General features: G+C 46.2%; 1 protein-coding gene across 1 annotated transcript in view; it reads left to right on the forward strand.

The window, feature by feature from the left end:
* The first annotated feature begins 798 nt into the window (after window positions 1-798).
* Window positions 799-16901, forward strand: part of PPP6R1 (protein phosphatase 6 regulatory subunit 1) — a 39872-nt gene continuing 23769 nt past the window's right edge. Inside the window, 15 exon segments of the mRNA XM_030197855.1 lie at window positions 799-1027; window positions 10835-11067; window positions 11156-11342; window positions 11774-11795; window positions 11798-11910; window positions 12469-12534; window positions 12808-12920; window positions 13445-13558; window positions 13669-13834; window positions 14601-14753; window positions 14850-15002; window positions 15288-15352; window positions 15590-15705; window positions 15815-15900; window positions 16286-16375. Coding sequence (XP_030053715.1) covers window positions 10841-11067; window positions 11156-11342; window positions 11774-11795; window positions 11798-11910; window positions 12469-12534; window positions 12808-12920; window positions 13445-13558; window positions 13669-13834; window positions 14601-14753; window positions 14850-15002; window positions 15288-15352; window positions 15590-15705; window positions 15815-15900; window positions 16286-16375 — 1671 coding nt within the window. The 5' untranslated portion in view covers window positions 799-1027; window positions 10835-10840.

Here is a 16901-nt window from a genome sequence, read left to right on the forward strand (position 1 = left end):
TTCAGACAAATGAAAAATATCAGAAATCACACGCCAAATATTCCAAACTTTGAAGGTTTTACATAACGACCTGTGATGAAGAAAGAAGAGAGATTGCAAATAATTTGCAGATGCTGTAAGTCTATGATTCTGGTCCAGAACGAACTCTACTCCACTGCTGATCTGTCAAGCGGCATTTCAGCTCAGATTCCCATATGGATCGTAGACTAGCTTTTCCACTGTAGAGTGAAGTAATCATGAACTTTTACAGTTTAGAGGCAACATGACCTTTTGATGTAATTGAAAAAAAAAGTTATCTGAATCTAGTTTAAATAGGGCCAAGTTGGTGATGATCACCCAATAGAAACCGCCGATAAACATTTTGGCTGGAGTTTTTTTTTTTTTTTTTTTTGGGGGGGGGGGGGGGGGGGGGGGGTTGAGCCGGAGAGAACCTCCGACGCCCGCATGCGCAGTTCTCGATACTGCTACTGGTCGTGGCATTCAATAAAGTTTGTCGATTTTTTTTTTTGTAAGTCCCTCCCCAACAAGGAGAACTTATTCAACCTCTTTGCTCCCCAAGCACCTTGCCGCTGAAAGGGTCCGCACTCCGCGCAGGCGCAAGGGGGAAAACGACGCACACTTCCGTCTCCGCTCTTCGCGGCCGGCCTAAGCCCGTGACGTCACTTGCGATAGACGCGGCGCGCGCTGCTAACGTTTTTTTTGTTGTTTAAACCGCCGCGACGGCCCCGCCCCCTTTCTCTGCCTTTTGCGGATTTTTTTTTTTTTTAGCTCTTCTGCATGCGTGTGTGCGCACGCGCGGAGACCGGAAGAGGGAACGGAAGGCGGAAGCGGAAACGCAGTGCGGGCCCGGCCGGGGTGAGAAGGCGAGCGCGAGCAAGTGAAAGAATAATAATAATAATAATAAAGAAAATAGCGCCGGAGTCGTGAAGGGCTGGTACCGGAAGAGCAACGCCGCTGCAGATGGTTGTTCGCGGGAACTAAGGCGACGGTCCTCCCCCGCCTTGGAGAGAGAAGAGGCGGGCACCGGGTAAGAGGCATTCCTTCCTCCCCGTTCAGCGGCGGTTACAACCGCTGGCGCCCCGGTTCACTTTAGCTGTTACCTTAGAAAGAGTCAGTCGCTGCTACCCGGTAACCGGGGTGACCCAGGGAACGGGTTTGAGACTGTGAACTCTGGAGAACTAGCAGAGGAGGGCCCGAGAGCAAGGCTTAATCCCCACAGTAATAGCGGCTCTTCGAAGCTTAAATTCCCCCCCCCCCCCCCCTCAACACTGGTCTTATCTGTACAGGGTTAAGTTTAAATCCCACTCCTTGACCCCTCCCAGCCCGTTACCCCGGGGTCCCTCCTCTGTCAGCAACCCCACCCTGTATCTGTGCAGGGTTAAATCCCACTCTGCCTTGCTGTTACCCTGGGGTCCCTCGTTTACCAGTGATACTGGCTTCTCGCTTTACAGGGTTAAACTTAAATCCTACTTCTGACCCCACAAGCCTGTTACCCCAGGGTCTCTCCTCTACCAGTAACCCTGGCTTGTACCTGTGCAGTGATAAATCCCACTCCTGGTCTGCCCTGCCTTTTGTCCTGTTGTCCCATTACCAGTAACACAGACTGCTGTCTGTACAGAATTAAGTTCATCCTTCTGTACCAGCAACACTGGCTTCCTATCTTCAACATATTAACATAGTAAATGGCTGTCGATAAAGACGCATATGATCTATTCAGTTCGCTTACAATGCGGTCAGAGTTATGCTTGCATCCATCTCTGCCTTGTTTAAAGTGTGATGGTCATTTAAGTTTTGCTTTGATTCCAACCTTTTTCTGTGTGAGGATACTGTCTTTTTCATTCATTCATTCATTCTCTGTTGTCTCCAACATTCCTACCAGGCATCCACCACTCTGTCCATGCAAAAGTATTTCTTGATGTTGCTCCTAAGTCTACCACCTATAGTTCAGCTGTAGATTCGGCTTGTTGCCACAGCAAGTAGTAAAGCCAGTTAATAAAGTAGGTGAGTTTTTAAAAGTTTGGACAAATTCATAGGGAAAACCAAAAATGGTTATCACTTCACAGCTTATCCTTGGGGTTAAGTTGCATAGAATCATGCTGCTATTTAAGTTTGTAACAGGGTGGGCAACTTTTGGGAAAGGAAAGGGTGTGTGTTTTGATATACCACCTTTCTGTGGTTTTCAGTCAAAGCAGTTTTCATTTTCTTAGGCTTTGTTTACTGCCTTTTTGAAGGAATTGACTCAAGGCAGTGTACAGAAAGAATAAGTCAAATATATGCCATAGCCAATTACAGCAGTAAAAATATTCAAATAACAATACAAAGTATTATAGTATACAACTTATAATGTCAACACAATACACAAACATTTTAATAGACTGCATAGGGTGTAAGCTCCGCCCTTTCTGCCTCGCCTCTCCCTATGCATGGAATAAACTTCCTGAGCCCATACGCCAAGCTCCCTGCCCATCTTCAAATCTTTGCTCAAAGCCCAACTCTTCAATGTCGCCTTCGGCACCTAACCATTATACCTCTATTCAGGAAAGCTAGACTGCCCCAATTTGTTTGACTGCACATTTTGTCCATTAGATTGTAAGCTCCTTTGAGCAGGGACTGTCCTTCTTTGTTAAACTGTACAGCTTCGTAACCCTAGTAGCGCTTTAGAAGTGTTAAGTAGTAGTAGTAATAGATAAAGAGTAACAGGAGTAGGAAAATAGGGGACTAATTTAGGTGCTTGAACATTTTCTTAGCTAGGGTAGGAGTGGATAAACATGTCCTGCTATGTGCAGCCAGTGTCATTTTACTTCTTCCATTAAAGGCCTGGTTGAAGAGCCAAGCTTTTACCTGCATCCTGGAGTATAGTCTTAAGCAAAGCCTTTCAGGAAGTGCATTCCAGAGTGTGGGAATTACTCCGGAGAAGGCTTACTGGTGGGTATCACATTGCGTGATGTCCTGTGGAGAGGGTGTGGTAAGGGATACTCCTTGGTGACCTTGGAGGTGTGTAGAGGGAGATCCTGGGAGGTACTTATTTTGGACCTAGGACAATGGAGGGTTAAGCGACGCCCAGAGTCGCAAGGAGCTGCAGTGGGAACTAAACCCCATTTTCCTGGTTCTCAGGCTGCTGCACTAACCACTTCTAGATAAATAGTATTTACTAGCAGGGCTGTGGAATCAGATCAGAAACAATTTTGAGTGGAGTTGGTAAAAATGTACCACCTACGGCTTCAAAATAAAAGCTTGCACAATAATATATGATAAATGTATCATTTTATACTTAGGCCTATATTTTTTTGTCCTAGTTCTAAAGTACTGGTAAATGTTACATTTTTTGTTCTGAATTTAATGTCCGTAGAAGACGGAGTTGAATTGGGTAGCAGTTCCACAGCCCTGTTTATCAGACCAGGAGAATATTCATTCCTGGTTCTAAGCAGCTCTTATCTCTCTTATGTTGCTTCCTTTCCAACCTGCAAAGCTCTAGGTTAATCTGACTCCCTCACAGTTGTCTTTTCTGTAGCTGGAAAGAGATTTGAATTTCTTCTGATTCTGAGCAGAGGGTGACCGGACTGGGAATATTCTGGCTTAGTAACGCATGTTTAAGAATAGCGGTGATATGTAAAGAAGCAGTTTGTGGCATATCGTACCAGCATTAGCTGTGGCAGATCTTTCAGTGCCCGGTCTTATAAAACAAGTGCACTGTTCACATGTTACTCCCAGCAGTATTTTCAGTCCTTATGAAAAAGTAAACGTGTGCTTGTGGGCAGAGGGAAGCCCCCCGTGCCTGGGCTACCGTATTTAATGATACGTGGGGGGCATTTTCGATAAGATGTCTGTCGGACCTTGGACGTTTTGTGCTAAACTTCCCAAATCCAAATAGGAAATATAGTCATTTTTGAAACAGCAAAACATCTGTCTTTTTTTTTTTTTTTTTTTTTTTAATGGCCACATGCAATGGTTTTGTGCTCTGTGCGTTTATCTTCTTGGTCCATTTTTGGAAAAAAAAAATCAAGCCATTGGGATGTAGGAGGAGCCAGCATTCTTAATAGACTGGCCACATATACATCCAAGGAGAGCAATGAGGCATCCTAGGGGGCGCTGCAGTGAACTTCAAATAAATGCTCCCATCTCACTGTTGTTGAGCCTTCCAAAACCCAGTGCCCCCAACTGTTACACCACTAGAGTAGCCCTTATGGGTGAAGGGGTCGCCTATAATCTTTATTTATTTTCAGCACTTGATATACTGCAAATGATCCCTGAGGCGACTATGCGGTTTACAATTTCTGTTATTGGTACTTTGCACTGTCCCTAATGGGTTCACGATCTAAGTTATATATTGTATCATGGGGCCGTGGAGGGCTAAGTGACTTGCCCAGGGTCATACAGAGCTGCAGAGAGATTTGAACCTGGTTTCCCAGCATCTCAACCCACTGCCGACCATCAGGCAGCAGAGGGAATCAAACCCAATTCCCTAGGTCCACAACCCACTGCACTAACCATTAGGCCACTCCTCCATAGTAGGGTTTTGGTAAGTTATGGAGGGCTCACACTTTTCACCACAAGTGTAACAGGGCCTGGGTCCCCCTCTGTACAGTGCATTGTACTGACCTCTATGGCTATAACATCTGAAGCTGTCATAGAGGCTGGTAACTACTATTTGTATTCATATCTTTGGGGGTGGGAAGGGGGTCAGTGGCCACTGGGGGGAATAAGAAGGGAAAAGGAATGGGACTTGATATACCACTTTTCTTTGGTTTTGCAACTACATTCAAAGTGTTTTACATAGTATTTACAGGTACTTGGTGAGTGGAGCAGTAGCCTAGTGGTTAGTGTAATGGACTTAGATCCTGGGGAACTGAGTTCAATTCCCACTGCAGCTCCTTGTGACTCTGGGTAAGTCACTTAACCCTCCATTGCCCCTGGTACAAAATAAGTACCTGAATATATGGAAACAGCTTTGAATGTAGTTTCAAAAAACCTCAGAAAGGAAGTATATAAAGTCCCATTTCCCTTTCCCTTACTTATTTGTACCTGGGGCAATGGAGGGTTAAGTGACTTGCCCAGAGTCACAAGGAGCTGCAGTGGGAATCGAACTCAGTTCCCCAGGATCAAAGTCCACTGCACTAACCGCTAGGCTACTCCTACACATCCTTGATTCCCTCCACTGGTGATTTTGTCATTTAGGGCACCTTGTTGTGCCTTATTTGTTCGATCAACATGATGAAGTTCTAGTCCTAGACATTTTCATTTTGTTCCATTATGGCTAAAAGGTCCAAGTGGTAGGCCTGCCCTCATCCCACCCTTGAAAAGCCCCCAACACGCCCCCTTGTGATTTGGACGCACTGCAGATGAATTGCATAGATAAACATCTGTAAAGTAGGTTTCGAAAATACCAATGTGGACGTTTTGAGAAGAAATTCATCCAAATGCTGCTTTGACACTTTTTGGATGTTTTTCTCTTTTGAAAATGAGCCCCTTAACAGTTATAGTGCTGACAGACATGTGCTGTACTGTGTTGCTATGAATTTGGATACATTTTGGCCCTGCCCCTGGAGCTTAGGTCTGAGGTACAGGAGGTGAGGTGGCTTGCCCTGGGCTACACAGTGTCGGTTGCAGAAGTGAGATTCAGACTGCGTTTTTTTTTTTTTCTGATCCTCTGGACTACTAGAGTGCTTCCCCTTCAAACACAGAACACATGGGAGTCCCATTTCCGTAGGCAGATTAATCCTCTCCCCGCCCCCCCCCCCCCTTTATTTTCTTGTTTAGAGATCTGAGTAAGATGTTTCCCATGGACAGGCTCAGCATGAAGCAGTATTTCCTACGAGTGACAGGCCTCTGACTGGTGCTGTCTCTGCAAACTGCTCTTTCAAGAGCAAATACACAAATAGAAATGTTTCATGTCTCTTCCTTACAGCCTTATTCATTTTTCAGCTATTGCTTTTGAATTCTTACAACAAATTACTTTCTTATGCATTATTCTTATGTATCCTACACTGTTTAATGTAAGCCGCATTGAACTCAAACTTGTTTGGGATAATGTGGGATATAAATGTCACAGATAAATAAACTGGTGTCGGCAGACCAGGATTAAGATACCAGGCTATTGTTCGACATGCAGTCTGGCCATTCTTTTTTTAGCCTTCTTGAACCATGTTAAATAGCCACCTATCACCTGCTGTTGGTAAAACTGAAATTTATTATTTCTAATCTGTCCTTGTCCAGGGCGGGGTACAAAGGAAGCATACTCAATAAAGATGTGCTGTTTTATTTTGGTTCCGGTGCTTGGTGACTTTATGACTCCTACAGAAAGCTCTTAGTCTTTTTATTGAACAAGAACCGTTGTTCTGCCGGTTCATTATATACTTTAGAGTGTACTTTTAATTACTGCGGTAATGGGATATTTTTGTGCCAATATCCTTTCAAGACTCCTGATGCAGGCCTAATAGACCGAAACATGCCCATGTTGAGTCTAGGATACTATTGATAAATATTTGAACATTTTAACATCGTCTGGCTATTGTTTCAGTCACCTTCGCTGTGTGTGTGTTTGTTTGCTTGACTGCAAGGAGTTTGTTCATCTGTATTTTTTGGCGGTAAGACGTGCTGGCCAGCTTTGCTTAATGCTGTTTCAGGAGCACTCAGGACGTTATGGCGATTTCTTCACAAGCTAGAGAGCTATTTTCAGCTTGTTCACTGTCAGCATGTTACACCTAGTGCTGCTGAAGACCCCATATGCTTTATTTTCAAAAGGAATAAAAGTATTTTTGGCATCAGAGTGTTGAAAAGAGCTAACGCTTGTAATTGCCACTGATTTGTAAACTGTGGCTACTGTTTGATCTAAATGTTCTTTGCACCCGTTTTCTGCAGAGGCACTGAAGGAAGTATTCTTTCTTTAGCCAATGGGATAAGCCTCATCCATCTCCAAAAAGGGCTTGTGTGAAATATTTAAAGAACAAGATGTGCAGGTTGTAAGCCACAGCAACCACATTCAAGTAACCAGTGTGATTTGCTGACAGAACTAAGTTTGTCCACAAGACATCCTACAGCCACTGGTTAAATTCTGGCTACCATGCTGATTGACATAAAATAACTAAAAACCTGCTCGTGGTTAACATTGTTGCTTTTGTGTCTGATTTATAGTAGACTTCTGGGTGGTTTGTCTAGTGCTGTTCAGATAACACAGTGGGAGGTGGTGACAGCGGAGTCCATCAAGTCGGGCTGTGGAACTCATTACATCTGGCTCAGGGCACCTGGACAGAACAGGAGTCTCAGTAGTCAGTAAAATGCTTGGAGCTCAGGGCAGTGTAGAATACCTTACACAACTTCTCTCCCTTGCTGGTGGGGGCCCCAGTCTATGTTTTCTCTGACAATGTGATAGTGGTGGTTTATATCAACAAGCAAGGTGGGACCCATAGTCATCTGATGGCAGTGGAGGCGGCCTCCCTCATGAGTTGAGCTGAGAAAATCGTCTCTGTTTTTGGTAGCTCAAATTGAGGGGTCCTTGAATGTGGAGGCGAACTTTCTCAACAGGTACTCCTTGGACCCGGGAGAATGGGAACTATCCAACCAGGGGGTTTCAGCTGATAGTGGGGTTATTCACTTCTGGACTTGATAGTGGAGTGGAGGAGTGGCCTAGTGGTTAGGGTGGTGGACTTTGGTCCTGGGGAACTGAGTTTGATTCCCACTTCAGGCACAGGAAGTTCCTTGTGACTCCATTGCCCCATGTAAGCCGCATTGAGCCTGCCATGAGTGGGAAAGCACGGGGTACAAATGTAATAAAAATAAATATAAATAGTGACAAAAATGAATGCCAAAGTGCCCGAGTTCTTCAGTCAGAAAGAACCAGGCTTGATGGGGATTGGTGCCCTACTGAAGCCCTGACCTTGCCAAAGGGTTAGAAGGTAAAGTTTGCCTATTTGCGGATGATACTAAGATCTGTAACAGAGTGGACACCCCGGAGGGAGTGGAAAATATGAAAAAGGATCTGAAGAAGCTAGAAGAATGGTCTAAGGTTTGGCAATTAAAATTCAATGCCAAGAAATGCAAAGTGATGCACTTAGGGAATAGAAATCCACGGGAGACGTATGTGTTAGGCGGCGAGAGTCTGATAGATACAGACGGGGAGAGGGATCTTGGGGTGATAGTATCTGAGGATCTGAAGGCAACGAAACAGTGTGACAAGGCGGTGGCCGTAGCTAGAAGATTGCTAGGCTGTATAGAGAGAGGTGTGACCAGCAGAAGAAAGGAAGTGTTGATGCCCCTGTATAAATCGTTGGTGAGGCCCCATCTGCAGTATTGTGTTCAGTTTTGGAGGCCGTATCTTGCTAAGGATGTAAAAAGAATCGAAGCGGTGCAAAGAAAAGCTACAAGAATGGTATGGGATTTGCGTTACAAGACATATGAGGAGAGACTTGCTGACCTGAACATGTATACCCTGGAGGAAAGGAGAAACAGGGGTGATGTGATACAGACGTTCAAATATTTGAAAGGTATTAATCCGCAAACGAACCTTTTCCGGAGATACGAAGGCGGTAGAACGAGAGGACATGAAATGAGATTGAAGGGGGCTGACTCAAGAAAAATGTCAGGAAGTATTTTTTCACAGAGAGAGTGGTGGATGCTTGGAATGCCCTACTGCGGGAGGTGGTGGAGATGAAAACGGTAACGGAATTCAAACGCGTGGGATAAACATAAAGGAATCCTATTCAGAATAAATGGATCCTCAGGAGCTTAGCCGAGATTGGATAACAGAGCCGCGGAGCTGGTGGTTGGGAGGCGGGGATAGTGCTGGGCAGACTTATACGGTCTGTGCCAGAGCCAATGGTGGGAGGCGGGGATAGTGCTGGGCAGACTTGTATGGTCTGTGCCCTGAAAAAGACAAGTACAAATCAAGGTAAGGTATACACAAAAAAGTGGCACATTTCTTGGGCAGACTGGATGGACCGTGCAGGTCTTTTTCTGCAGTCATCATCTACTATGTATGTCTTCCCTCCTTGGCCCTTGGTGGCCATGTGTTGAAGAGGATTGCATTGCACCACGGTTGAATAATTCTCGTAGCCCCGATTGGCCCTGGAGGCTGTTGTACGCAGTCCTGGTTCAACTGCTGGACGAGGGTCCTCTCTGTCTTCTGCAGATATGTCCTTCTGAAACAAAGTTTGGTGTTCACAGAGGATTCTTGCCCCTTTGGTCTTATCGCTTGACCATCGAAAGGGCTTGATTGAGACCAGAGGGTTAGTTTGATTCTGTCATTGCTACCTTGCTTTAGGCTCGGAAACACTTTACATCCATAGCATACGCGAGGGTGTGCAGGACATTGGAGAGCTGGAGTATGGACTTTCTCCCTTCGTTGCTCAGATTGCACACATCTTAGTGTTTCTCCAGGTAGGTCTTCATAAGGGTTGGCGTTGGGTTCTCTAAAAGTTCAGATTGTGGCTTCGGCCTGTTTCAGGGACTGACTACAGAAGATGTCTCTTGCAGCTCACCTGGATATCATTAGATTCTTGCGGGGAGCAGGCCACTTGCATCTTCCTTTTCATATGCTGTGTCCAGAGTGGACCCTTAATTTAATCCTTTGAGCTCTTGAGAAGCCTCCTTTTGAGCTATTCCGGAAGGTGTTGAAAGTCTTTTGTTAAAGATAGCGTTCTTGGTGGCTGTTGTGTCAAGCACATAGGATTTTGAAGCTTGACACTTTTTTTTGTTGGGTTCCTTTCTTCGCTTTTTGGAGATGGGGTTCTCCCTGCACATGGTTCCTTCCTTTCTTCCAAAAGTGGTATCAGCATTGCATCTCAACTAGTCTGTAGAACTTTTGTCCTTTTGTAGAGAGAGAGGATGAAGAGGCTCAGTATTCTTGAAGCTTCTCGATGTGCATAGAGTCCTCATTAGATAATCTGGAAGTCACAAATGAGTTTCACAAATTGAACAGACTTTGTGCTTTTTGGTAAACAGAGGCTTGACCTTATAGCCTCCAAGCTTACAATTGCTAGATGACTGAAGGAGATTATTGAGTCAGCTTATTTGCTTGCGGGGAAGAAGGCTCCTCAGGGCTTGTGGACTCATTCTATGAAACATACAGCGACATCCTGGGCAGAGACTACCTTACTTTCTTTGGCGGATATTTGCAAGGCGGTGACATGTTCGACACTGAATACCTTTGCCAAGCACTGCAGGGTAGACATTGCAGTGTGCTTAGAAGTCGATTTTGGTCCTCGGGGCGGTGGCACCAGAATCCCACCCACTCCATGGATTGCTTTTGAACACCCCACAGGTTCTGGAATAGTGGGAAGCTACATAATGGAAGAGGAAATTTGGTCTTACCTGATCATTTTCTTTCCATTAGGCCTTCCCACTGTTCCAGAAGTGCGCCCAAGGTTTCTGAGATGTTTAGTTGGTTCGATGTAATGGGTCAAATAACGATTGTCACCTTGCATGGTGCTTCCTGCATATCTCTTGCTCTCTACAAGTTGTCCAGCTGTGAGAGAGGTCTATACATGTTCTAGTTAGTGTTAGGTTAGCAAGTTAAGGTTGTTGTGTTTGTTCTTAGTTTCTCCTTACTGCTTGCCTACGTAAATGCTGAGGAGCTGGACTGGATGCTGAGAGAGAGATGTCTCGGCTCAGTTTTCAGTTCTGTATCTCCACTTGCTGTTTGATGAACACAACTATTTCATAGGTTCTGGAATAGTGTAAGGACTAATGGAAAGAAAATTATCAGATAAGACCTAATTTTTTCTTTCAAAATATTCCTACCTTTCTGTTTTTGTGTTGCATTGAGAAGGTTGCATGTCATGCTTTTGGTTTCTGATCCTCCTTTGTGTGTTTTTGTTTTTTTCTTCTCTTCCACGTGCAGTGAGCCATGTTCTGGAAGTTTGACCTGCACTCGAGCTCTCATGTGGACGTGCTGCTGGAGCGGGAGGATGTTACCCTTTTTGAGCTGCTGGATGAAGAGGATGTGCTGCAGGAGTGCAAGGTGGTGAACCGCAAGCTGGTGGACTTTCTGCTGCAGCCACAGCACATGGAGGCCCTGGTCACCTGCATCACACAGGAGCCACCTGCCGACGTGGAGGAGAAGCTGCGTTATAAGTAAGGGGGGAGGGTGACTAGGTCAGATCTCATCTCTCTCTCATCACCTCCTGCTTCATGTCTAATCCCCGGCTCTTCCTCGCTGTAGGTATCCAAGCGTTTCATGTGAGATTCTCACTGCTGATGTGTCTCAGATCAATGATGCACTGGGCGAGGATGAAGCACTTCTGAAGCGCCTCTATGGCTTCCTGCAGAGACAGGACGGTCTGAACCCGCTGCTGGCCAGCTTCTTCAGTAAGGTGATGGGTATTCTGATCAATAGGAAAACAGAACAGGTGAGCACCTTCACTGACAGCCTTCACTCACCTTATTGTCATGCTTTGGGATGTGTCAGGCTTAATCTGGAGGTTGTACAACAGAGGCCCACAGTTTGAGCATGGCAGACTACATCTCAGATGAGTTTGCCCTGATTCAGCAGCCTTGGAACAGAAGGCTCTTGTCCGTGCACTTCCCCTCCTTGTGTAGGCTGCCTGTTGTCCTCATCTGTTTTAAGAAATAGCAAGATTTCATTACATTAAAAGCTGCCCTGTTCTCCAAGCGTAGAAAAAGGCAGAAGGGTCGGGCTGCAGCAGTTGTCATTTGTGAAGACAGGGTAGGAGCTCCACAGCCATCTGGGAGCATGCACCTTGAACGCTGCTAGAGTCGGGAGTGGGTGGATACAGCAGTCTTGTGTTAAATGTGCTTCAGCGGTCCTCTTTCCCTCCAGATTGTGACCTTCCTCCGGAAAAGGATGACTTTGTGAGTCTGTTACTGCAGCACATTGGGACGTCGGCGATCATGGATCTGCTCCTAAGACTGCTGACCTGCGTGGAACAAGCGCAGCTGCGGCAGGACGTCTTCAATGTAAGGGTAGTAGGGATATTGGGGTGCCTTGGGGTGGGGCTGTCTCCTCCCCTGAAGGGGTGTCTGCTTCTGCCTGTCTTGTATTGGTGTTGGAAGACTGCTTTCTAGTGAGGTAGGATAATAAAACTGGTGTTTAAGCAAGCTGTCAGTGTCGGCCTTCCTTAATAACTAATTATTGGGTTATGTAATTAGTGGAAAGCATGCCCCGTGAGGGGGGGGGGGGGAGTAAGGAGAAAGCGGTGTGGCACAGATAATGTTTAAATTACAGCTCTCGCTCAGGGTAGAGACAGAATAAGTAGCAGTTAGAGCAAGAGAGGGAGTATTCGCCATTTGCAGCTGTGTAGTGCTGGGGGGGGGGGGGGGGGGGGGGTACTGCCCCACGTGTGTATACACAGATGAAAAACTTCCCCATAATAATTGGAGAAACCTGTAGCTTTCACCGTGCCTTGTTGTGGGAGTCTGAAACTGTCCAGTGGTGATGAGACTGAGGATTTAGAAAGGGGGGTTAGGGTGATCTGTGCAGCTCATCTTTGATCCCTTTTGGATTGTTTGTCACAGTGGCTGAACGAAGAGAAGATCGTGCAGAGACTGATAGATATGATTCATCCTTTACGGGATGATAATGTAAGTAAATCTGTGCATGTGTAGGGTGGGGTGGGGAGGGGTTATAAGAAGGACCATCGGTTGCATGAAAGTGTCTCTCTTGCTCCACTAAAGATTTGGATGTCCGGCTGTCTTGGGAGTGGGCATCCACCTCCGTTGCTCAAGGCTTTTCTTCTTAGATCCACTTGGCAGCTCCCAGAGGTGGAGGCATAACTAAGGCCTCCAGGATCGATAGGAAGTAAAAGGAAACATTTCTCAAAATCCAGAGGCTAATTTTGCTTCTTTACCTTCCAGCAACATTCCAATGCCTCCCAGTCGCTGTGCGACATCGTCCGTCTGAGCCGTGAGCAGGTGATTCAGATCCAGGACGGTCCAGAGCCTGACCAGCTCCTGGCCACGCTGGAAAAGTAAGTGCTGGGGGCAGTCACCAAACAGTAACAGCGGGGAACGCAGAGGGAGATGGGGTCATTGGCTGAGGATTATAAATCTAATGCGAGCCTGGACCAGAGGAGAGAAAAGTACACTGGGGATTCTGGGTAGGTAACTGGGTGTGAAGGCACATAAATGTTTTTTCCCTGTCAAACTATAAACCCATAGGAAGAAGTAATTCCTTTAGCACCACTGGAAGTACACATACACATAGGAGATGGTCCCTGCTCTATGGAGCTCATAATGTACTCAAGACAGACAGACAGACAAGACACACAAGAGGATTAGAGAGTTTCATTTTTATTGAGAACAGTTAAAGGACATGGCTGTGAACAGGAGAATAAGGGCTTCAGGTTTACAGGCAGCCTCAACGGTGGGCTTTCAGGTAGAATTTGTTGTTCACCATGCATTGACGACGTTTATTCCAAGCTGGAAGTTGCTGCTAAAATGTTTGCTATGTTTTGTGCTTTCTCTTCTGGATTCCTGCTTTTATGTTATCCAGACAGGAGACCGTTGAGCAGCTTCTGAATAACATGTTCCAGGGTGAGGGGAATGAATCTGTGATAGTGAACGGCATCCAGGTGCTGTTAGCCCTGCTGGAACCGCGGCGGCCACGGTGAGTATGGGGTCATCTCCTCTCCCATCTTGACTGCATACCAGTCTGCATGGCTGATTTTATAATCCACCCCTTTTCTCTCCACATTTCCCCTCGCCCCTTCCGCGCAGCTCGGAATTGGGAGGACTGAGTGGTTTTTACTGTAATGTGGACGGGCAGCTGGAGATGAACCCACCAGGACTGGATTCCATGCCTAGTCAGGCCAGCCTGGGGACCCTGCTCGCTATCAAACAGCATCTACTTGCGTTCCATCAGCTTCTGCTCCATCCGCCAAAGGTACCCATAATGTCTGATTATCATTGGGAACCATGGCCCACCAACTGCAGAGGGCTGAATCTCAAATAAAATGGTTGTAGGGATACAGTGTGTCACGCCTACATTTTAGGATCCTCTCCCTTGGCAAAGCGCAGCCAGATAGAACTTGCCTGTGAAGCTAAAACATTTCCCAAAATGCATGCAACTTTATCTTGTAAAAAGGTTAGCTTTCTGGATATAAGAAGAGAGAGAGACAACCAGCTTGCATAATCTGTTTTGCAGTGTTCTGCTGGCCATGAGAGACCACCTGAATCCTTCCTTTCTCTCTTACCGTTTGAATGACTCTGACAAGATTGCTGTGAACCAGTCTGATGGTTCCTGGTAGTGTAGTTGAGGTCAGAAAAGTGTTGGTAGACTTATTATTTATTGCATTTGTATCCCACCTATTTGCAGGCTCAATGTGGCTTACATAGTTTTGTTAACATAGTCATTGCGGGTTCAATGTGGCTTACATATTTTGTTAACAAAGTCATTGTAGGGTGACAGATATATTTAATATTGTGTCGAGGTTAGGTAAGGGTAGAAGGAAGAAGAAAGGGGTGATTATGTAGTTATAGTGATTAGGTGATTATGTAGTCCTGGTTCTTCTGTTCTTTTCAGTCCTAGTGAGCCTCTGGTCTGGTCGGGACAGAGAAGTCTAATAGGCTGTATTTTCATCAAACATCGTTTAGTTGATATACAAAGACCCTTCTAACATATTTCACTCCCTCCTTCCCTTGGACCGCAGAAAGAGAGCCTGCAGACCACCTGGGGAATCCTGGACCCACCCCTAGGCAACACTCGTCTCCATGTGGTGAAACTGTTGGCCAGTGTGCTGCACGCCAACCACCCAGTCCTCAACCAAGAGCTGATTGAGTTGGATACACTGAATGCCATATTGGTGAGTCCCAGGCTGTAGCCACATAGTGCTCCTCGCTTGTGCTTGCTCTCAGAAACCATTTTTACTTTCTCTTTCTTCTTCCTCCCCTTTACCCAGGACCTCTACTTTACGTACATTTTCAACAACTTTCTTCATTCACAAGTGGAACTGTGTGTGAGCACCATCTTTGCCACAACCCCAGCAGTGCTGGAAGAGGAGTCCATTGAGGAAGCCTCTGAGTGCAAGCGAGAGAGCCCCTTGGTCAGATATGTGAGTGAGAGCTGGGGGGAGGGGGGCAGGAAGTCATCTATGTCAGTTTTGTACAGTCTTGGCCTCTGCACTCCTGAAGTAGAGAAGATTCCTTTCAAGTGTCTCTGGGGAATTTGAAAATGTTCCTTTGATCTAACCAATTTCACAGACTGGTGGGAGTTTGGGGGGTGAGGGGGAGCAGCGTGCTTGTGCTCACAAAGTATGGATGAGAGGCTGTTGCTTATACAGGCACAAGATGGACAAACTGACTTGACCCCCCACCCCTCTTGTCTCTCTCTTCATTAGCTGCTGCAGAAGTGCCGTCTCATACAGAGAATCCTTTCAGCGTGGGAGGAGAACGAGCGAGAGCAGTAAGTGAGTGAGCCGGCGCCCCTCGGCCCCTGGGTAAGGAGTGCCCGGCATTGCTTTGGGGTGGGGGGAAAGGAAAGAGCCCTACTAATTTTTGCAGTAGGTTGCTTCAGTCAGCCACTAGGAATGTTTGAAGACCAGCTGCCTCTTCACTGTATTAGCTCAACTATCGTTTTATTTCCCTAACCTTCGATCCCCCTGGGGAGAGCGGACAGCTGAAAATGTTAACACTGTTTCAGGACTGGAGGTGGACGTCGCAAGGGTTATATGGGCCATTTGACAAGAATTTCCAACGCCCTGGTCCAGAGTTCGGAGAAGGGACCCAATGCCATGCTTGTGGGGCAGCTCCTGAAAGGTGAGAGGAGGAAAGGGGGGGGGGGGGGGTTGGGGCTGGGACTGGAGATGGGAGGGACATGATGGAGTTGAGAGAACAGTGAGTCTCAGTGCCCACTTGTTAATTTTAGAGCTGCCTGAGGAGGAGCAGGAACAGTGGGAGAAATTCGCTTCTGGCTCACTCTCGGAAACCAACAAGAAAAATACTGTAGATCTGGTGAGTATTTCTGCAGAGAGGTACATATGTGCTCAGTCTACCCTTTTCATGGAAAAAAAATCTGTTCATTTTTGGGTCCTTTTTGGCCTTTTTTGGTTCATTTCACTAATTTTATTTTAATGCACGTTAATTCAGTGTGGCATACATTAACAAATGTGTATCTTCTGTCTCTGATCTGTGCTTTCCTGTAGTGCCCTAGTGCAAACCATAGAGGTTTGATTTCTTCTGCACTGGCTTCCTTTCTAGTCTTTGGGTAAAGAATGTCCAGAATAGAAATTGTGCAGCAGTTATGAGACATGTCCCTGGTTCTTTCTTATGGAGTGCAAATTTGTACACGTGTCGAGATCGGATCTCCAAAATCTATCTGTGTACGTCTTCTCCCCAGGTAAACACCCACCATCTTCATTCTTCCAGCGATGATGATGAGAATGACCTGAAGGAGTTCAGCTTCCCCCAAGAGGCTCTTCTACAGCAGGTATGTCTCCTCTTCACCTGCTGCTGTCCTTACCTGTGTGCCGTGAGGAGAGGAGAAATGAGCAGAACCCTCGCTGGAGAAAGCTTGTACTGTCTCTGGATAGCATTTCACGGGCAGCTGGGACAAGGTGTTTCTTAAGGGGCAGCGAGTTAGCTTTCTCTTAAGCTGTAAAACACCAAAGTGTCAGGGATCCCACAAAGATGGTTCAAATCCCTTGCCTGCCTGCTTGGGGTGAGGGACTCGTAAATCTGCTCTTCTGCAGGGCACTGCATTCGTGGAGTACCTCTTCTCCCTCTCCTATCTGATCTTGCTGTCCACAAGCTAGAGAGCTTCATAGATATGGGGATTCCCACAGGTATGGAAGAAGTAGCCATTGGGATTCCTGCAGGAGTGAGTTAAAATCTATGGTGACTCCAGAATAAGACTTGGAATGTACAGAGAGAAGCAGTTGGAACACCATCCAAAAAACCACAGGAGGCTGTTGGGGTTGGACAGAAACTGAGGGCTGCGAGCAAGTAAATAATAG

Source organism: Microcaecilia unicolor, chromosome 3 (genome assembly GCF_901765095.1).
Source record: "Microcaecilia unicolor chromosome 3, aMicUni1.1, whole genome shotgun sequence".
Lineage (NCBI taxonomy): Eukaryota > Metazoa > Chordata > Amphibia > Gymnophiona > Siphonopidae > Microcaecilia > Microcaecilia unicolor.